This window comes from Rattus norvegicus, chromosome 10, assembly GCF_021556685.1.
Source record: "Rattus norvegicus strain SHRSP/BbbUtx chromosome 10, alternate assembly SHRSP_T2T, whole genome shotgun sequence".
In the NCBI taxonomy this organism is placed as follows: Eukaryota; Metazoa; Chordata; class Mammalia; order Rodentia; family Muridae; genus Rattus; species Rattus norvegicus.
In genome coordinates this window covers 61,775,863-61,798,319 of record NC_141543.1, presented here as the reverse complement: position 1 = coordinate 61,798,319, position 22,457 = coordinate 61,775,863, and the positions used below count along the sequence as shown (strand labels likewise).

Here is a 22,457-nt window from a genome sequence, read left to right as displayed (position 1 = left end):
CTCACCAACCACCTACCCCTTCCTGCCTCCCCACCCTGGCATTCCCCTACACTGGAGGGGGGTCCAGCCTTGGCAAGACCAAGAGCTTCTCAGTCCATTGGTGCCCAACAAAGTCTTCCTCTGCTACATATGCAGCTGGAGCCATGGTTCTAGCCATGTGTGCTCTTTGGGTAGAGGTTTAGGCCCTGAGAGCTCTGGTTGGTTGATGTTGTTATTCTTATGGGGTTGCAAGCCCCTTCACCTCCTTCAAACCTTTCTCTAACTCCTCCAATGGGGACCCCATTCTCAATTCAATGGTTTGCTGCTGGCATTTGCCTCTGTATTTGTCATGCTCTGGCAAATACTCTCAGGATATAGCTATATCAGACTCCTGTCAGCATGCACTTCTTGGCATCAGCAATATTGTCTGGGTTTGGTGGCTGTATATATATGGTCTGGATCCCCAGGTAGGGCAGGCCCTGAATGGCCATTCCTTCAGTTGCTGCTCCAAACTTTGCCTCTATATTTCCTCCTATGAATATTTTTGTTTCCCCTTTTAAGAAGAACTGAAGCATCCACACTTTGGTCATCCTTCTTCTTGAATTTATTGTGGTCTGTGGATTATATCTTGGGTAATTGAAGAGTTTGGACTAATATCCACTTATCAGTGAGTGCAAACTATGTGTGTTCTTTTGTGATTGGGTTATCTCACACAGGATGATATTTTCTAGTCCCATTCATTTGATATGAATTTCATGAAGTCATTGTTTTTGATAGCTGAGTAGTACTCCATTGCTTAGATGTACCACATTTTCTGTATCCATTCCCTTGTTGAAGGGCATCTGGGTTCTTTCCAGCTTCTGGATATTATAAATAAGGCTATTATGAACATAGTGGAGCATGTGTCCTTGTTATATGTTGGAGCATATTTTGGGTATATGCCAGGAATGGTAGAGCTATGTCCTCAGGTAGTACTGTGACCAATTTTCTGAGGAACCTCCAGACTGATTTCCAGAGTGGTTGTACCAGCTTGCAATCCCACCAACAATGGAGGAGTGTTCCTCTTTCTCCACATCCTCACCAGCATCTGTTGTCACCTGAATTTTTGATCTTAGCCATTCTGACTGGTGTGGGGTGGAATCTCAGGGTTGTTTTGATATGCATTTCCCTGATGATTAAGGATACTGAATATTTCTTTAGAGACTTCTCAGGCATTCGATATTCCTCAGATGAGAATTCTTTGTTTCATAGGGTTAGTAGACTCTCTTGAGTCTAACTTCTTGTGTTCTGTGTATATGTCAGATATTAGTCCTCTGTCCAATGTAGGATTGGTAAAGATCTTTTCCCAATATTTTGATTGCCATTTTATCCTAATGACTGACATTGTCCTTTGCCTTACAGAAGCTTTGCAGTTTTATGAGGTCCCATTTGTCAATTGTTCATCTTAGAGCATAAACCATTGGTTTTCTGTGCAGGAAAATTTCTCCACTGCCCATGTGTTCAAGGCTCTTCCCCACTTTTTCTTCTATATGGACAGTATTGGTCTGAGGTCTTCTATGAAGGTCTGAAAGAATTCTGCACCAAACCCATCTGGTCCTGGGCTCTTTTTGGTTGGGAGACTTTTAATAACTGCTTCTATTTCTTTAGGAGTCATAAGGTTGTTTAGATGGTTTATTTGTTCCTGATTTAACTTTGGTACCTGGTATCTGTCTAGAAAATTGTCCATTTCCTCCAGATTTTCCAGTTTTGTTGAATAGAGACTTTTGTAGTAGGATCTGATGATTTTTTTAATTTCCTGTTGTTATGCCTCCCTTTTCATTTCTGATTTTGTTAATTTGGATACTCTCTCTGTACCCTCTGGCTAGTCTGGCTACGGGTTTATCTATCTTGTTGATTTTCTCAAAGAACCAGCTCCTGGTTTTCTTGTTTCTTTCTATAGTTCTTTTTGTTTCTACTTGGTTGATTTCAGCCCTGAGTTTGATTATTTCCTGCTGTCTACTCCTCGTGGGTGTATTTGCCTCTTTTTGTTCTGAGCTTCTAGGTGTGCTGTCAAGCTGCTAATATCTGCTCTCTCCAGTTTGTTTTTGGAGGCACTCAAATCTATAAATTTTTCTCTTAGCACTGTTTTCATTGTGCCCCATAAGTTTGGGTATGTTGTGCCTTCATTTTCATTAAATTCTAAAAAGTCTTTAATTTCTTTATTTTGTTCCTTGACCAAGTTGTCATTGAGTAGAGCATTGTTCAACTTCCATGTGTATGTGAGCTTTCTATTGTTTTTGATATTTTTGAATACCAGCCATAGTCTGGGGTGATCTGATAGAATGCATGGGATTATTTCAATCATCTTCTATTTGTTGAGGCCTGTTTTGTGGATGATTGTATGGTTAATTTTGGAGAAGGTACCATGAGGTGCTGATAAGTAGGTATACTCTTTTGTTTTAGGATGAAACATTTTATAAATATCTATTAAATCCACTTGGTTTATAACTTCTATTAGTTTCTCTATGTCTCTTTTTAGTTTTTGTTTTCATGATCTGCCCATTGATGAGAGTGGGGTATTGAAATCTCCCACTATTATTGTGTGAGGTGCAATGTGTGCTTTTAGCTTTAGTAAAGTTTCTTTTATGAACTACTCCTGGGTTTTGTGTCCTTAGGGCTCCAGACAGGTTGCTCAGAGCAGAAGAGTTGGTCTCAACTCTGCTCTCAGATGTGTCAGAGCTCCTGGTGACTGCCTTTCACATCTGGGAGCAGGCAGAGACTGGAAGGATCTGCTCCCTTACTGCTCCTAGGTTCCTGTGTCCAGAGGGCTCTAAGTGAGTTCCCCTTGGGCCAGGAACGTGAGCAGAAGTGGTGGTCTCCCCTGTGCTCTCAGGACTGTCCACACTTCTGAGAATCCAGCTCTCTCCCCAACGGAATCTGAGTACCCTTCCTTTGATTTTGAAGTGTATTTCTTGCATGCAACATAATTATGGATCCTGTTTCTAAATCTATTCTCATAGTTCTATGTTTTTTATTGGGAAATTGAGTCCATTGATATGGAGAGATATTAAAGATCAATGATGTTTAATTTATTTTTCTTTTGATGTTGGTGATGGTAGTGTGTGTGTGTGTGTGTGTGTGTGTGTGTGTGTGTGTGTGTGTTCCTTCTTTTGGTTTTGCTGATGGGAAATTACTTGATTACTCTGTTTCCCTGGATGTAGTTAACCTTGTGTTGGAGTTTTCCATGATCTTCTGTAGGGCTGCGTTTGTGAATAGATAGACTTTCAATTCAGTTTTATAGTGGAACATCTTGTTTTCTCCATCTATGGTGATTGCAAGTTTGGCTGGGTATAGCAATCTGACCTAGCATAATGGTCTTTAGAATCTGCAAGATATCTGCCTGGGCCCTTCTGGCATTGACAGTCTGGGTTGAGAAGTCTGATTAATTCTAATAGGTCTTCCTTCATCTGTTATTTGACCCATTCCCTTGCCATTTTGATATTCTTACTTTTTGTGTATATTTAGTGCTTTGCTTATTATGTGGCAAGAGGATTTTGTTTTGGGCTCTAATCTATTTAGTGTTCCATAGCTTCCTTTATGCTTACAAGAATTTCTTTCTTTAGACTAGAAATTGTTTTCCTATGATTTTTTTGAAAATTATTTCTGGGTCTTTGAGAAGATGTGGATCCATTCCAAGCACCCACATTAAATGCCTCACACTACCTTAACCATAATCCCAGAAGATACCATGCACATCTTCTAGCATCTGCCAGCTCCTACATCCATGTGGGGCACAGACAAGTAGGCATCCTATCATACACATGAAGTAAAAGTACATAAATTCTTTTTTAATGAATCATTCTTTAAAGTTTAGTACTTGGGTTCCCTAATATTTATTTGGTGTTGTAAATTTTAAAAAATATATACTTTTTTTTCCATTCAAAGTTTACTGATTTAAATCTATGTTTTGGCAGTTGTGTTTTTTGCTTTTTATTTTTTTATTATTTTTTGAGTTTGTTAATTTGTTTGTAGTGTTGTTGTTCCAGTATTATACACACCATGCATAGTGCTGCTCCAAGCATTTTGGTGTCTGTAGCTTAGTCTAGCCTAGGACTCAACATTCTCTTGGAATAAAGGAATGCTTACTACCCCATACTGGGTGGGCAGATCTCTCTCTCTCTCTCTCTCTCTCTCTCTCTCTCTCTCTCTCTCTCTCTCTGTGTGTGTGTGTGTGTGTGTGTGTGTGTGTGTGTGTTTTCACTCTCCCTTCTTTCTCCTCTCCCTGTGGTCCTCTATACTTGGAAGGATACAAGGACCATGGGAACCAACACTACTGTAGTATAGTGTGTGATCATGTTTACCATACCATCATGGAGACATTCACAATTGCCAATCCTCAGCTCTCTTCCTATACATTTTTCAGCCTTCCATCAGGAGACTCAAGAAATCATTTCCAAAGGAAAGCAGGTACATTCACATCAAAGAGAAGAAGCCGGTCTGAATTTCCAAGGTCCCACTTTGTGTCAGGCCATGAGCCGAGTACTGTAAATTACAAAGAAAATATGTGAGCCATTAGTTCACACCCTTAGGACACATAGACTGAGTCAGAAACAGATGCACAACATGAGCACACAGCACGCTATTCTAAAGACAGAGGTGAGAAACCACCCAGAGGAGAGGATCCACAACTTGGATCGAAAGTACATGTAGAAGGCTAATGAATTCTGGGGATGACATACTGGTGCCTGGGACTCAGGCAGATAGAAACCCCATCTGCTATGTAGGGCAGTGCACTGGCCATACACACACAAGTCAAACACTTCTCTCTCCCCTCAGGCACAGGTGGACCCCAATCACTGATGCCAGTTGGAAGATTTTATTCTCCAATCTTAAATTCACCAGAAACCTGGAGGAGCTGGACCTAAGTGGAAATCCACTGAGCTACTCTGCAGTATGCAGTCTCTGTAAGGCCCTGAAACAGCCTGACTGCCAACTAAAGAGCTTGTGGTAAGTCTGGCCTGAGTTCTCCCCAGAAGCAGGGTTAGATGGGAGGAGACTAAAGGCAAAGGATGTCTACGGTGAGGCTTGATATTTATCAAATATTCACTGAGCTACCATTACCATACCTATAACACACGCCATACTAGTTAAAGTAAACAAATGGATTTTCTGTTTGTGGTGATCATGAAAAACTGCATTCATCAAGAAATCCCATTAAATAATGGACTCATGAGAGTTTCAGTGGAGCATACTTCCTAAGGACTTGGGTAAAGCAGAAGTGAAGAATACAGAGGCAAAGGGAAGCTTAACGGAAGAAAGATCCAGGTCCGAGGAACGGCATCTTCCCATTTCCTCCTGTCCTCTACACTAGTAATCAGATGTCTACTTTGTTTCTATGGGCTTTATCTTGATTAAAATTTCACTTAATGAAAGAGATTGTGCCCTATTCTACATATGGTGAATTTTATGTCACATGGCTCTTGAAATATAGCGGTGAACTGTCCTAGGCCTATGGAATTCTGCCATGACTGATGGCAGCAGAGCATTGATCCTGACATATATCCATCACTCCTGCAGCTCAGCTGTGGAGAGCTTGGAATTATCTCCCTAGAATAGTAAAAGCACATGGAGAGCTAAGCACAGGCAGCTCACCATGCCAAGTTTCACAATAGTAGACCTGAGATAAAAATTTCAAAACAAAGACATCTAGAGAAGCTGACAGTGAGCATCTCCCATGCAGGCTTGTTGAATGTGGCCTCACATCCAGATGCTGTTCACTCCTGGCTGAAGTGCTCAGTGCCCACTCCAGGCTGACTGAGCTAGACCTGCAGATGAATGACCTGGGTGACAATGGTGTGAGGCTGCTGTGTAAGGGACTCAGGAGTCCTGCCTGCAACCTCAGCATCCTGCGGTAAGCAATCCCCACATTTCCTTTCTGGAAATAAGGAGGGGGAGGGATGTAGATGACAAAACACACAAAAGAAAAGGGATAGATAATTCATAGTCAGCCTGACTCCTGTCCAGCTGTACCGCTTACACCCTGTGTTGGTCAAGTCACTGTGTTCACAAAACCTCAATGTCCTCATGGATTAAATGGAATGTGATACCCATCTCATGAACATGTAATGGATATTACATTGTACATATGAAATGGCATACACTATACACTTGTAAAAGCAAAGATAATACTAGGTAAGTAGCTGGGCATGGTGAAATCACATGCATTAGCATGGCTATATATATAGTAAGGGACTCTCAGACTTGTCTTCTTCCAGAACAGTGCTTCCATTATTTGTTCATTCATTAATTCATGTATACATGCATTCATATTAGGTTCTCTGTGTGTCAAGCATTGGTGCAAACCCTAGGAAAACAAACAAAAATACATGTGGCCCAGTCTTCTGAATTATATGGAAAGAGACAGATATTGATCACACTCAGCCTGTGACTCTGTATTGACAAACTGCTGAATGTTCTTTGTTCAACAATATCATGAGCATATAATTCTGTGAGAGGCATGGTTTTACTGAAAGGCCCAAGAGAGCTCTCTGAGGAATGAAGGAGAAATAGCCTTGGTTCAGCCAACATGAGGCCAGCAGCCCAGGCAAAGGTAGAGTAGGGAAGGCTCTGAAACAGATAGGGGCTGGAACCATAGAGAGTTGAATACAGAAGCCTGAAATAGTGTTCTGTACCTGGAGCTATACTATTTCTCCTGACCTAGAGTTCCATGAAAACTAAGAAAACCTCCAAACTATAGCCCTGAAGATATGTGTCCTTCTCCACACAGTCCTTCATGCTGTCTCTGAACTGCTCCCTCTCCTTTACCTCCACATTCCCAGCACAAGTCCACAGGCAGATTCCAGAAGAACCCTTCCCAGAAGTTACTGGTGCTTCATGAGCTCAGAGAACCACAGAAGCTCTGAACCCCTGTACACAGAGCCTGCTAGTTCTTCCAACCAATAGGAGAAGTCAGGCAAGCCCATGCCCTGGACTTCCCTCTGTCTGGCCTTTTATTGAAACTCTCAAACCTAAATGAACAGTTCGGTAGTGAAGTCCAATTTCATCCCTCCCCTTGGTAGCTGAAACAGACCCAGATGCTTGACACATTTTCAGTCATGACTGTTCCTCGAACACTGAAGAACTTCACCAGGACTGGCCTCCACTGCACGTCTGTAACAATTCAGTTACATGTGAAATCTTAGCCAACACCTTCTCTGCTCTCAAGGGCTCCATCACCTAGAGGGCACCTCATGAAGCAGGATGGTGTCATTGCGCAGCCTCTCAGAGGAGGAGGAGCCTTTCTCCTCCTGCCTCACAGCAGTAGAGTAGGAGTGATGTATCCATGCATAGAAGAGAAGGCAGGCACTACTCTAACACCAACAATCCTGGAACCTGAAACCAAGGATCTTTCCTTCAAGGAGAATTCCATGAAACCTTGCATCCCAGCACTATTTGCTCACCTTGAAGAGAAGCCCAGAATCACTCTGGGGATATGGACATGACTATCAGCCTTTAGGAATGCTGATAGCTACAGATGTGCCCTTTGCCACAATAATCCCCTTATGTATGGCCATGATCCCCACCTTGGGATAATATATTTCCAAAGACTAACCTGTTGAGAGTAGGTATAAAGGTCCAGTCACTCACTTCAGCCCTGGAATGTTCCAAAGGTCCTCTCTTGTATTCAGATCTCCCTGAACATTGACCAAGTCCCACCAAGACTGCGTTATGGACACATCTCCTTCCTCTCAACCTGCTGCTGCTCTCCATTATCTCCTTTGTTCTGATTCTTTTTTTTTCTTTTTTTCGGAGCTGGGGACCGAACCCAGGGCCTTGCACTTGCTAGGCAAGCGCTCTACCACTGAGCTAAATCCCCAACCCTTTGTTCTGATTCTTAAACAAGGATGAAACTGAATGAGCCTCCTCACTGGCTCCCTCCACAGACAACAGAGTCCAGAATCCTCGACTCTGACTTCTCAAGATTCTGTGGAAGGTCCCAGAATAAAACAGTTCTCTCTTGTTCTTACAGGTTGGACCAGGCCTCTCTCAGTGACCAGGTGATTATGGAGCTCAGAGACTTGGAGGCAAAGAATCCAAAGCTACGAATCTCCAGCACATGGTAAGCAAGATGGAGGGAGAAAGGATTCCCTCAGATCAATCTGGCGTTATGTGGCTGATTTGAAGCTGAGAACTGAGGAAAGGGTCCTGAAGTAGGAAAGATACAGAGAGCCTGAAAAAAGCAGGGCATCACAATGATTGAATAAGAACGGGTTCTGTATGAAGGGTGGTTGTATGGCTTTTTAAAAAAAATATAATTATATTAAAGCACTTCCATCAGAGAAATATTATGAGAGCAAGAAGCTAAACTGGTTTTTGTGGCAATCCAGTCAGGGCACAGGAATCTACCTCTGTGATGATGGCATTGACCCCTCCATGAAGGCAGAGCCCTCATGATCTCTTTGCCTGACCCTTCATCCTATGAGCCCTGTGTCATTGCATTGGGGATTAACATTCTAATGTGTGAACACTGGGGGACACATTCATATAAAGCAAAGAATGGGGTTGAGATTATCCTGGTTCTGGAACCATGAATGCCCAGGAGGATGAGGGCCTTCATACAGTTGTCTCAGAGCAAAAAGCATGGGACAGAGTTCAAATTCAGATGCGTTGGGTTTTAAGTGGAGATAGCATGTGCACATCCCTAGCTTTCCCTTATATCTAAGGATGTATAGGATGCCACACATGATGGTCCCCACTGAGAACATGGATGGAGAAGATATCATGGACTCATTCAAACAGCAGAGACAACAGTCAAGTAAGTGAAGGGATCAGACCCAGAGCATGTGAGTATAGATTGCAAGAGCATCTGTAGGAGGACATCACATTTCTTTTTCTTTTTCTGAATTCTTACAGACTTCATACACAAATACTATACTGACCATCATTTTTGCCACTTCATCTAGTCACTTCAAATCCTCCTTTGTTCTATGCACAAACTCTCAAATTCCAACCTCTTCTTTAATATTACTGATGTTATGTGTACTGTATAATATGTGTACTTACACGTATGTATACATATGTATATATAAATACAATGTGATGAGCCCATTTTCTGTTGGACATGTTGGATAACCTACTAGGGAGCACTTGACTGGGGAAGACTACCAGATATTAACTGCTTATAGCTCTTCACTTAGGCACGGGGCATTATGAAATTACAATCATCCACGAGAGTATGTCAACCAGGGTTTCATTAGCTGGAACTTCTTGAGATAGTGATGTTAGTAAGATTTCATGGGTTGCATGTCACAGAGAGAATAAATTATCAGCAATAAATGTATTGAAAGTGTTTATCATATCGATGCTTCCTTCTCTGACATGGGACAGTACAAGCCATAAAAAAGAGTGCCACTCCTTGCAAGACCTTCCACACCTAGAACCAAGAAAGAATACTGCTTCTTTCTCTTCCAGACTTGGGGGCAGCAGCTTGTATCAGGCTTATATCTTGTCTTGTCTTGTATCAGGTGCTGTACTAGGTCTCCCTTTCTCCTTCTGATCTGCCACCACCTAGGACTCACCTACCTATCCTTGCTCATCCATATATGGTATTATGTTGTTTTCTCAACACACACACACACACACACACACACACACACACACACACATCAGAAACAGGGAGATAGAAAATACGTGCATGGACAACACAAAGTGACCACTGCCTGGCCTATTCTACATGAGTGGTACTTATAACTTGTACTACTAAGGAGATTCCATCCATCTTGCTCTACCTCTCCAGGAGAGACACTCATGGAAACTCTGGGAACTGAAGATGACTTCTGGGGCCCTTCAGGACCTGTGTCTACTGAGGTGGTTGACAGAGAGAGGAACCTGTACCGGTGAGTGAGCTCTACCTGGCAATGGCTTGCTTTCCCCAGTCCATTTTCCATAAGGGATCCCCACAGATAGCATCTGCTTATCTTCTCTTTTCTTGCCAGTGCAGAAGGCTAAGCCAGGACTGGAATAAGAAGTTTAGTCTGTTATAAAAATAGAGGCCTTTTTCTGAACATTTTTTCAGGCATTTACAAAACAGAAGAGCACCAACTACTCAGATCCATCAACCATTTTGCACATCTGTTTTGGCTACTCTCAATCTTTCTTGGTCAACACTGTCAGAGTATTGTAAGTCCAAGACACCATATGATTTCACCCACAATAATTTCATTATACATTTCCCATGTTTAAGATAGGACTTCATCTTTCCCAACCAGCACACTCTTATCACATCAACTGTGCTGACCTGAGCTCTTCATTTCACCTAAACAGTGTGTGTTCAGCTTTGCTCATTACCTGAAATGTGGCCTATTTGGGGATTATTTTATTCCTGGTGTATGTAGCAACCCTCCCCTCATTACATTCAGGTTCACCTGTCCTTAGATTCACTTTACATCTCTGTACTCTCTGCTACACTAACTTCACTCTCCTACTTCACTAACAACCAGTGTGAACCATGAACCCCTTGAGGCCAAGAACATGACAATATGTACAACAGCCCTGTCCTCCATGGATTCTAGTCTCATGCATAACAACTGACTATATACACAACCATGCCTTCTTCCACAACCTGTCACCCTCCACCAACACTGTAATAGTTACTGCCTCAGCTGGAGAAACTGTCACTTACAATTTCCACGTGTCCACCCACCTGTCACAATACAGGGAGCCTTGGAAAATCAATGAAGATCTTGGTAAAGCAGAGTGTCAAGGACAAGAATTTATCAGTCATATCAGCAGTTAGACTTTCATTGAGAAAAATACTCTTTAAGAATATAAATACTAAAAACCAATGATGTGCCTCATTATTTGTCTTAGTCTAGTGTGTACAAGATACCAGTTTTATTCTCTAAATCACAACACACACACACACACACACACACACACACACACACACACACCTATTTCATCACTCTCATCACCATCACAGGAAGAGCTAACAGCTCCCGACATCTGTTTCATGTAGGTTTGCATTAGATCACTCAGTACTCACAGCTCTCTAAGATGGTGTTGTCATTAACCCAATGTACAGATGAGGAAACAGAGTTGGAAGGTTAAATGGCTAATCAGGGATCAACATAAACAGCAGAGAAACAAAACTCAGAGCCAGGTGCCTGAAGTCTGCTGTGTCCTGGGTTCTGCATTGTGTCTGCACACAACAAATGAGTAATACTGATTTGAACTGGTGTCTGCCTCTCCCTCTTCCAGAGTGCAATTGCCCATGGCTGGTGTCTACCACTGTCCCAGCACAGGACTACACTTTGTGGTGACAAGGGCAGTGACAATACAGATCGAATTCTGTGCCTGGAGTCAATTCCTGGACAAGACTCCCTTACAACACAGCTACATGGTAGCTGGACCTCTGTTTGACATCAAGGCTGAGCAAGGAGCTGTGACTGCTGTGTACCTCCCCCATTTTGTGTCCATCCAAGGTAACCAAGGGAAGATTAAGGAGGAGGGTGGTAATAATGGATGGGCTTGACAGGTCTTACTATAGGTTCATAGATAATAAGGAAAAGTTTGTCCTAATATTGTAGGGGGCTCATAAAATGCCCCCACCTAAGTGATTTTCAAAGATCCTTTCAGAAGATGGTTTTATAAATAAGGGTCCCAGTGAACAATCTCATAAAGAAAGCCATTACTGGAGCCTGTGATACCAGCACTGTCAATGTACAAGCCTCAGGAAATTTCTGCTCTAAACAATGAAAGAATGGCACCCCATATTCCCTGCAAGCATGCCTAGTGTATATGCTAGCAAGTAGGGAAGCTGTAATGGTACACCACCTTCTGGGATACATGTCTAAATTGGCAGAGCACAAATAAGGGGGAATTTGAGGATCTGGTGCGAGGTCTGAGTCTGCCTTGGGAAAAGACTAGCTATCGAGTCCCCAAACTGTCATACAAGATACATTTTTGTGTTGTGCAAATTCCTCTGAAATTATTGGCTAACATGTTGTTGATGTAAATTCCAAGATGTACCACATCATGCAGGAGCAATTTCATTATCTCATTTCTTGGAGATTACCCATTCCAAATCAAACACCTGAAAGAAAATATTTTTCGCTTCTGGTCCCCATCTGTGATCAGAGCCAGGACTGTTTTACAGCCCTTGGACATGAAACCTGCCCACAGAGAACTGGTCTGCCAGGAGCACTCTCCCTCCTAAGCACTCAGCCCACAGATGAAACTCCACTATCTCCCCATTGAGTGTACAAGGAGACACCCACCAAGAATGCACAAGGATCAGGAGCTGCAGGGCAGCCTGGGGCTGGCCCTTCAAGTCACCATCTGTGCCCAGAGCCAGGATTATTCCACAGCTCTCAGACACAAAACCTGCTTGCAGATAGCTGATCTACCAGTACCATTCCCCCTCCAAAGATCACAGGAGAGACGCTACTTTCTCCCCATTGACAGTCCAAGGAGAGACACCATGTAAGCACAGTGGAGTGAGAGCCACACAGTGGCCTAGGACAGGACCCTTCCAGTCTCCATCTGTACCCAGAGGAAGGGCTGTCTGACAGATCTTAGAACCAAACCCTGCCAACAGAGAGGTGGTCTCCCAGGAGCATTCTCACACCAAGGCTCACAGGCCCAAAGCAGAGACAAGCTCCAGTCAGAGAAAAGAAGACCAACTAACATCAGAGATACCACCTGGGGAGAGGCAAGCACAGGAACCTAAGCAACAAAAACCAAAACTACTTGACATCACCAGAACACGGGTCTCAAACCACAGCAAATACTGGATATCCTAACACACCAGAAAAGCAAGACTTGGATTTAAAATCACATCTTATGATGAAGATAGAGGAGTTTCTGAAGGACATAAGTAACTCTCTTAAAGAAATTCAGGAAAACACAGGTAAACAAGTAGAGACCCTTAAAGAGGAAACAAAAATCCTTTAAAGAATTACAGGAAAACACAAGAAACAGGAGAAGGAATAGAACAAAACCATTCAGGATGTAAAAATGTAAATAGAAAAAATAAAGAAATGACAAAGGAAGACAACCCTGGAGATAGAAAACTTAGGAAAGAGATCAAGAGTCATAAGCACAAGCACCACCAATAGAATACAAGAGATAGAAGAGAATTTCAGGGGCAGAAGATACCATAGAAAAACATCGACACAACCATCAAAGATAATGTAAGATGCAAAAAATTCCTAACCCAAAAAAAATCCATGAAATCCAGGACACAATGAGAAGATCAAACCTAAGGATAATAGATATAGAAAAAAGTGAAGACTTCCAACTTAAGGGGCCAGTAAATATCTTCAACAAAATTATAGAAGAAAACTTTCCTATCCTAAAGAAAGAGATTCCCATGAACATAGAAGAAGCCTACAGAACTCCAAATAGGTTGGATCAGAAAAGACATTCTCCCACTACATAATGGTCAAAACACCAAATGCACAAAAGAAAGAATATTAAAAGCAGTAGGGTAAAAGGTCAAGGAACATATAAAGGCAGACCTATAAGAACTACACCAGGCTTCTCACCAGAGACTATGAAAGCCAGAAGATTCTGGACAGATGTCAACAGACCCTAAGAGAACACAAATGCCAGCCCAGGCTACTATATCTTGTGAAACTCTAAATTAACATATATGGAGAAGGCAAGATATTTCATGACAAAACCAAATATACACAATATCTTTCCACAAATCCAGCCCTACAAAGGATAATAGATGGAAAACTTCAATACAAGGAAGGAAACTAGACCCTAGAAAATGCAAGAAAGTAATCTTCCAACAAATCCAAAAGAAGAGAGACACACAGACATAATTCCACCTCTAACAACAAAAATAACAGGCAACAATCAACCTTAATATATCTTAACATCAATGGACTGAATTCTCCCAATAAAAAGACCTATACTAACAGACTGGATCCATAAATAGGACCTAGTATTTTGTTGTATACAGAAAATGCACTTCAGTGACAAAGACAGATACTACTTAAGAATAAAATTCTGGGAAAAACTTTTTTCAAGCAAATGGTCCCAAGATACACGTTGGAGTGGCCATTCTAATATCAAATAAAATTGACTTTCAACCAAAAGTTATCAAAAAAAGATGAGGAATGACACTTTATATTCATCAAAGGAAAAATCTACCAAGATGAACTCTCAATTTTGAACATCTATTCTCCAAATGCAAGGGTACACGCATTCATAAAAGAGACTTTACTAAAGTTCAAAGGATATGTTACACCACACACAATAATAGTAGGAGAATTCAACATACCACTCCCATCAATGGACAGATCATAGAAACAGAAAATACATGGAGACACATTGAAACTAACAGAAATTATGAACCAAATGCATTTAACAGACATCTATAAAACATTTCATCCTAAAACAAAAGAATATACCTTCTTCTCACCACCTCATGGTATCTTCTCAAAAACTAACCATATATTGGTCACAAAACAGGTGTCATAGATACAAGGAGATTTAAATATTCCCATGCACTCTATCAACTCACTGTAGACTAAGGCTGATCTTCAATAACAACAAAAACATCAGAAAACCCACATACTCATAGAAGCTGAGCATCACTCTACTTTGGTCAAGAAAGAAATAAAGAAAGAAATGAAAGACATTTTAGAATTCAATGAAAAAGCAGGTACAACATATCAAAAATTATGAGACACAATGAAAGCAGTGCTACAAGGAAAACTCATAGCTCTGAGTGTCTCCAAAAAGAAAATATAGAGAGCATACACTAACAGCTTGGCAGCACACCTTAAAGCTCTAGAACAAAAAGAAGCAAATTCACCCAAGAGGACTAGATGGCAGGAAATAATAAAACTCAGAGCTGAAATCTCCCAAGTGGAAACAAAAAGAACGATACAAAGAATCAACAAAACCAGGAGCTGGTCTACCTATCAAAAAGATAGATAAACCTTTAGCCAGGCAAACCAGAGGTCAGAGACAGTATCTAAATCAACAAAATCAGAAATGAAAAGGGAAACATAACAACAGAAACTGAGGAAATTAAAAAAAAATTATCAGATCCGACTACCAAACTCTCTACTCAACAAAACTGGAAAATCTGGAAAAAATGGACAATTTCCTACACAGATACCAGGTACCAAAGTAAAATCAGGATCAGATTAACCATGCAGTCCCATAACCCTAAAGAAATAGAAGCAGTCATTAAAAGTCTTACAACAAAAAGAGCCCAGGATCAGATGGGTTTAGTGCAGAATTCTATCACACATTCAAAGAAGACCTCATACCCATACTCTTCAAACTATTCCACAAAATAGAAATAGAAGGAACACTACCCAATTCGTTCTTTGAAGCCACAATTACGCTTATAACTAAACCATACAAAGACACTACAAGAAAGAGAACTTCAGACAAATTTCCCTCATGAATATCAAGACAAAAATACTCAATAAAATTCGTGCAAACCAAGGACACATCAAAACAATCATTCAAGCATGTTCAAGTAGGCTTCATCCCAGGAATACAAAGATTCACTATATGGAAATCCATTAATGTAATCCACTATATAGACAAAATCAGGAAAATAAACCACATGATCATTTAATTAGATGCTGAGAAAGCATTTGAAAAATTCAACACCCCTTCATGATAAACATCTTGGAAAGATCAGGAATTAAAGGGCCATACCTAAACATAGTAAAAGCATACAGCAAAGCAGTAGCCAATATCAAACTAAATCAAAAGAAACTTGAAGAAATCCCGCTAAAATCAGGGACTAGATAAGGCTGCCCATCCTCTCCCTACCTATTCGATATAGTACTTAAAATCCTAGCCAGAGCATCTAGACCACATAAAGAGGTCAAAGGGATCCAAACTGGAAAGGAAGAAGTCAAAAAATCACTATTTGCAGATGATATGATAGTGTACTTAAGTGACTCCAAAAATTCCACCAGAGAACTCATAGACCTGATAAACAATTTCAGCAAAGTGGCTGGATATATAATTAACTGAAACAAACAAGTTGCCTTCCTCTATTCAAAAGATAAACAGGCTGAAAAAGAAATTAGGGAAATGACACCCTTCACAATAGTCACAAATAATATAAAATACCTTGGTGTGATTCTAACCAAGCAATGAAAGATCTGTATGACCAGAACTTCAAGTCTCTAAAGAAGGAAATTGAGGAATATCTCAGAAGATGGAAAGACCTCCCATGCTCATGGATTGGCAGGATTAATATAGTAAAAATGGCCATTTTGCCAAAAGCAATCTACAGAATCAAAGTACTCTCTACCCAAATTTCAACTCAGTTCTTTATAGAGTTAGAAAAAGCAACTTGCAAATTCATTTGGAATAACAAAAAAAAAAAAACAAAAAAACAAAAAACAGGATAGCAAAAACTATTCTGAACAATAAAAGAACTTCTGGGGGAATCATCATCCCTGACTTCAAGCTGTACTGCAGAGTGCTTGAACTATCCAGTGGGAAAAAAGACAACATTTTCAACAAATGATGGCATATAGAAGAATACAAATTGACCCATTCTTATCACCCTGTATAAAGCTCAAGTAAAAGTGGATCATGAACCATTACATAAAACTAGTTACACTCAAACTAATAGAAGAAAAAGTGGAAAACCCCGTGGGAGAGAGACCTCACCGCCTGGTCAGGTGGGCACTCCTGAGGCTGCAGAGTGGAGGAGACCACCAACACTGCCCACCCCTGCCCACATCCCTGGCCCAAGAGGCAACTGTATAGGGCCTCTGGGTTCCCGTGGGGGAGGGCCCAGGAGCGGCAGGACCCCTACGCCTGAGACACCACCGGAGCCTGAAGGAAACAGACCGGATGGACAGTTCTCTGCACCCAAATCCCGTGGGAGGGAGAGCTGAACCTTCAGAGAGGCAGACACGCCTGGGAAACCAGAAGAGACTGCACTCTGCGCACATCCAGACGCCAGAGGAAGACACCAAACGCCATCTGGAACCCTGGTGCACGGAGGCTCCCAGAAAGAGCGGCGCAGATCTTCCCGGTTGCTGCCGCCGCGGAGAGGACTTGGGCAGTGCCCCATGAGCAAACTTGAGCCTTGGAACCACAGGTAGGACCAACTTTTCCCCTGCAAGAAACCTGCCTGGTGAACTCAGGACACACAGAGGCAAAATTCCTCTAGGACCGGGCACTTCCTGTGTTTACCGGAAGTCCCACACCCGCGGATCCCGGCCCGCAGCAGCTCTCTGCTCCCAAACCCCGTGGGAGAGAGACCTCACCGCCTGGTCAGGTGGGCACTCCTGAGGCTGCAGAGTGGAGGAGACCACCAACACTGCCCACCCCTGCCCACATCCCTGGCCCAAGAGGCAACTGTATAAGGCCTCTGGGTTCCCGTGGGGGAGGGCCCAGGAGCGGCAGGAACCCTACGCCTGAGACACCGCCGAAACCTGAAGGAAACAGACAGGATAAACAGTTCTCTGCGCCCAAATCCCGTGGGAGGGAGAGCTAAACCTACAGAGAGGCAGACACGCCTGGGAAACCAGAAGAGATTGCACTCTGCACACACATCTTGGACGCCAGAGGAAAACACCAGGCGCCATCTGGAACCCTAGTGCACGGAAGCTCCCGGAAAGGGCAGCGCATATCTTCCTGGTTGCTGCCGCTGCAGAGAGCTCCTGGGCAGCACCCCGCGAGCAAACTTGAGCCTCAGGACCACAGGCAAGACCAACTTTTCTGCTGCAAGTGACCTGCCTGGTGAACTCAAGACACAGGCCCACAGGAACAGCTGAAGACCTGTAGAGAGGGAAAACTACACGCCCGAAAGCAGAACACTCTGTCCCCATAACTGTCTGAAAGAAAACAGGAAAACAGGTCTACAGCACTCCTGACACACAGGCTTATAGGACAGTCTAGCCACGGTCAGAAATAGCAGAACAAAGTAACACTAGAGATAATCTGATGGCGAGAGGCAAGCGCAGGAACCCAAGCAACAGAAACCAAGAGTACATGGCATCATCGGAGCCCAATTCTCCCACCAAAATAAACATGGAATATCCAAACACACCAGAAAAGCAAGATCTAGTTTCAAAATCATATTTGATCATGATGCTGGAGGACTTCAAGAAAGACGTGGGGAACTCCCTTAGAGAACAAGTAGAAGCCTACAGAGAGGAATCGCAAAAATGCCTGAAAGAATTCCAGGAAAACATAAATAAACAAGTAGAAACCCATAGAGAGGAGACACAAAAATCCCTGAAAGAATTCCAGAAAAACACAATCAAAGAGTTGAAGGAATTAAAAATGGAAATAGAAGCAATCAAGAAAGAACACATGGAAACAACCCTGGATATAGAAAACCAAAAGAAGAGACAAGGAGCTGTAGATACAAGCTTCACCAACAGAATACAAGAGATGGAAGAGAGAATCTCGGGAGCAGAAGATTCCATAGAAATCATTGACTCAACTGTCAAAGATAATGTAAAGCAGAAAAAGCTACTGGTCCAAAACATACAGGAAATCCAGGACTCAATGAGAAGATCAAACCTAAGGATAATAGGTATAGAAGAGAGTGAAGACTCCCAGCTCAAAGGACCAGTAAATATCTTCAACAAAATCATAGAAGAAAACTTCCCTAACCTAAAAAAAGAGATACCCATAGGCATACAAGAAGCCTACAGAACTCCAAATAGATTGGACCAGAAAAGAAACACCTCCCGTCACATAATAGTCAAAACACCAAACGCATAAAATAAAGAAAGAATATTAAAAGCAGTAAGGGAAAAAGGTCAAGTAACATATAAAGGCAGACCTATCAGAATCATAAGACACTTTTTGCCAGAAACTATGAAGGCCAGAAGATCCTGGACAGATGTCATACAGACCCTAAGAGAACACAAATGCCAGCCCAGGTTACTGTATCCTGCAAAACTCTCAATCAACATAGATGGAGAAACCAAGATATTCCATGACAAAACCAAATTTACACAATATCTTTCTACAAATCCAGCACTACAAAGGATAATAAAGGGTAAAGCCCAACATAAGGAGGCAAGCTATACCCTAGAAGAAGCAAGAAACTAATCGTCTTGGCAACAAAACAAAGAGAAGAAAAGCACACAAACATAACCTCACATCCAAATATGAATATAACGGGAAGCAATAATCACTATTCCTTAATATCTCTCAACATCAATGGCCTCAACTCCCCAATGAAAAGACACAGATTAACAAACTGGATGCACAACAAGGACCCTGCATTCTGCTGCCTACAGGAAACACACCTCAGAGAAAAAGACAGACAGTACCTCTGAGTGAAAGGCTGGAAAACAACTTTCCAAGCAAATGGTCAGAAGAAGCAAGCTGGAGTAGCCATTCTAATATCAAATAAAATCAATTTTCAATTAAAAGTCATCAAAAAAGATAAGGAAGGACACTTCATATTCATCAAAGGAAAAATCCACCAAGATGAACTCTCAATCCTAAGTATCTATGCCCCAAATACAAGGGCACCTACATACGTAAAAGACACCTTACTAAAGCTCAAAACACACATTGCACCTCACACAATAATAGTGGGAGATTTCAACACCCCACTCTCATCAATGGACAGATCATGGAAACAGAAATTAAACAGAGACGTAGACAGACTAAGAGAAGTCATGAGCCAAATGGACTTAACAGATATTTATAGAACATTCTATCCTAAAGCAAAAGGATATACCTTCTTCTCAGCTCCTCATGGTACTTTCTCCAAAATTGACCATATAGTTGGTCAAAAAACGGGCCTCAACAGGTACAGAAAGATAGAAATAATCCCATGCGTGTTATCAGACCACCACGGCCTAAAACTGGTCTTCAAAAACAATAAGGAAGAATGCCCACATATACGTGGAAATTGAACAATGCTCTACTCAATGATAACCTAGTCAAGGAAGAAATAAAGAAAGAAATTAAAAACTTTTTAGAATTTAATGAAAATGAAGGTACAACATACTCAAACTTATGGGACACAATGAAAGCTGTGCTAAGAGGAAAACTCATAGCGCTGTGTGCCTGCAGAAAGAAACAGGAGAGATATGTCAGCAGCTTGTCAGCACACCTAAAAGCTCTAGAGCAAAAAGAAGCAAATACAGCCAGGAGGAGTAGAAGGCAGGAAATAATCAAACTCAGAGCTGAAATCAACCAAGTAGAAACAAAAAGGACCATACAAAGAATCAACAGAACCAAAAGTTGGTTCTTTAAGAAAATCAAAAAGATAGATAAACCCTTAGCCAGACTAACGAGAGGACCCAGAGAGTGTGTCCAAATTAACAAAATCAGAAATGAAAAGGGAGACATAACTACAGATTCAGAGGAAATTCCAAAAATCATCAGATCTTACTATAAAAGCCTATATTCAACAAAACTTGAAAATCTACAGGAAATGGACAATTTCCTAGACAAATACCAGGTACCGAAGTTAAATCAGGAACAGATAAACCAGTTAAACAACCCCACAACTCCTAAGGAAATAGAAGCAGTCATTAAAGGTCTCCCAACCAAAAAGAGCCCAGGTCCAGACGGGTTTAGTGCAGAATTCTATCAAACCTTCATAGAAGACCTCATACCAATATTATCCAAACTATTCCACAAAATTGAAACAGATGGAGCACTACCGAATTCCTTCTATGAAGCCACAATTACTCTTATACCTAAACCACACAAAGACCCAACAAACAAAGAGAACTTCAGACCAATTTCCCTTATGAATATCGACGCAAAAATACTCAATAAAATTCTGGCAAACCGAATCCAAGAGCACATCAAAACAATCATCCACCATGATCAAGTAGGCTTCATCCCAGGCATGCAGGGATGGTTTAATATATGGAAAACCATCAACGTGATCCATTATATAAACAAACTGAAAGAACAAAACCACATGATCATTTCATTAGATGCTGAGAAAGCATTTGACAAAATTCAACACCCCTTCATGATAAAAGTCCTGGAAAGAATAGGAATTCAAGGCCCATACCTAAACATAGTAAAAGCCATATACAGCAAACCAGTTGCTAACATTAAACTAAATGGAGAGAAAGTTGAAGCAATCCCACTAAAATCAGGGACTAGACAAGGCTGCCCACTCTCTCCCTACTTATTCAATATAGTTCTTGAAGTTCTAGCCAGAGCAATCAGACAACAAAAGGAGGTCAAGGGGATACAGATCGGAAAAGAAGAAGTCAAAATATCACTATTTGCAGATGATATGATAGTATATTTAAGTGATCCCAAAAGTTCCACCAGAGAACTACTAAAGCTGATAAACAACTTCAGCAAAGTGGCTGGGTATAAAATTAACTCAAATAAATCAGTAGCCTTCCTCTACACAAAAGAGAAACAAGCCGAGAAAGAAATTAGGGAAACGACACCCTTCATAATAGACCCAAATAATATAAAGTACCTCGGTGTGACTTTAACCAAGCAAGTAAAAGATCTGTACAATAAAAACTTCAAGACACTGAAGAAAGAAATTGAAGAAGACCTCAGAAGATGGAAAGATCTCCCATGCTCATGGATTGGCAGGATTAAAATAGTAAAAATGGCCATTTTACCAAAAGCGATCTACAGATTCAATGCAATCCCCATCAAAATACCAATCCAATTCTTCAAAGAGTTAGACAGAACAATTTGCAAATTCATCTGGAATAACAAAAAACCCAGGATAGCTAAAATTATCCTCAACAATAAAAGGACTTCAGGGGGAATCACTATCCCTGAACTCAAGCAGTATTACAGAGCAATAGTGAAAAAAACTGCATGGTATTGGTACAGAGACAGACAGATAGACCAATGGAATAGAATTGAAGACCCAGAAATGAACCCACATACCTATGGTCACTTGATTTTTGACAAAGGAGCCAAAACCATCCAATGGAAAAAAGATAGCATTTTCAGCAAATGGTGCTGGTTCAACTGGAGGTCAACATGTAGAAGAATGCATTGATCCATGCTTATCACCCTGTACAAAGCTTAAGTCCAAGTGGATCAAGGACCTCCACATCAAACCACATACACTCAAACTAATAGAAGAAAAACTAGGGAAGCATCTGGAACACATGGGCACTGGAAAAAATTTCCTGAACAAAACACCAATGGCTTATGCTCTAAGATCAAAAATCGACAAATGGGATCTCATAAAACTGCAAAGCTTCTGTAAGGCAAAGGACACTGTGGTTAGGACAAATCGGCAACCAACACATTGGGAAAAGATCTTTACCAATCCTACAACAGATAGAGGCCTGATATCCAAAATATACAAAGAACTCAAGAAGTTAGACCACAGGGAGACAAATAACCCTATTAAAAAATGGGGTTCAGAGCTAAACAAAGAATTCACAGCTGAGGAATGCCGAATGGCTGAGAAACACCTAAAGAAATGTTCAACATCTTTAGTCATAAGGGAAATGCAAATCAAAACAACCCTGAGATTTCACCTCACACCAGTGAGAATGGCTAAGATCAAAAAC

At 41.4% G+C, this 22,457-nt stretch overlaps 1 protein-coding gene across 6 annotated transcripts in view; it reads left to right on the top strand.

The window, feature by feature from the left end:
• Nlrp1b (NLR family, pyrin domain containing 1B) overlaps positions 1-22,457 on the top strand; it is a 55,177-nt gene that overhangs the window by 17,037 nt on the left and 15,683 nt on the right. For 4 of the 6 annotated variants that reach the window (XR_015631782.1, XM_087574980.1, XM_087574981.1 and 1 more), the window contains 6 exons: positions 4,795-4,965; positions 5,699-5,869; positions 7,988-8,077; positions 8,691-8,773; positions 9,755-9,854; positions 11,218-11,441. Coding sequence is in view for 4 of the 6 variants with exons in the window: in XM_087574980.1 (XP_087431106.1) it covers positions 4,795-4,965; positions 5,699-5,869; positions 7,988-8,077; positions 8,691-8,773; positions 9,755-9,854; positions 11,218-11,441 (839 nt within the window). In the remaining 2 variants the exon portion in view is untranslated. Of the gene's footprint in view, positions 1-4,794; positions 4,966-5,698; positions 5,870-7,987; positions 8,078-8,681; positions 8,774-9,754; positions 9,855-11,217; positions 11,442-22,457 lie in introns of all 6 variants that reach the window. The other 2 variants (XR_015631781.1, XM_087574979.1) reach the window with 1 other exon arrangement.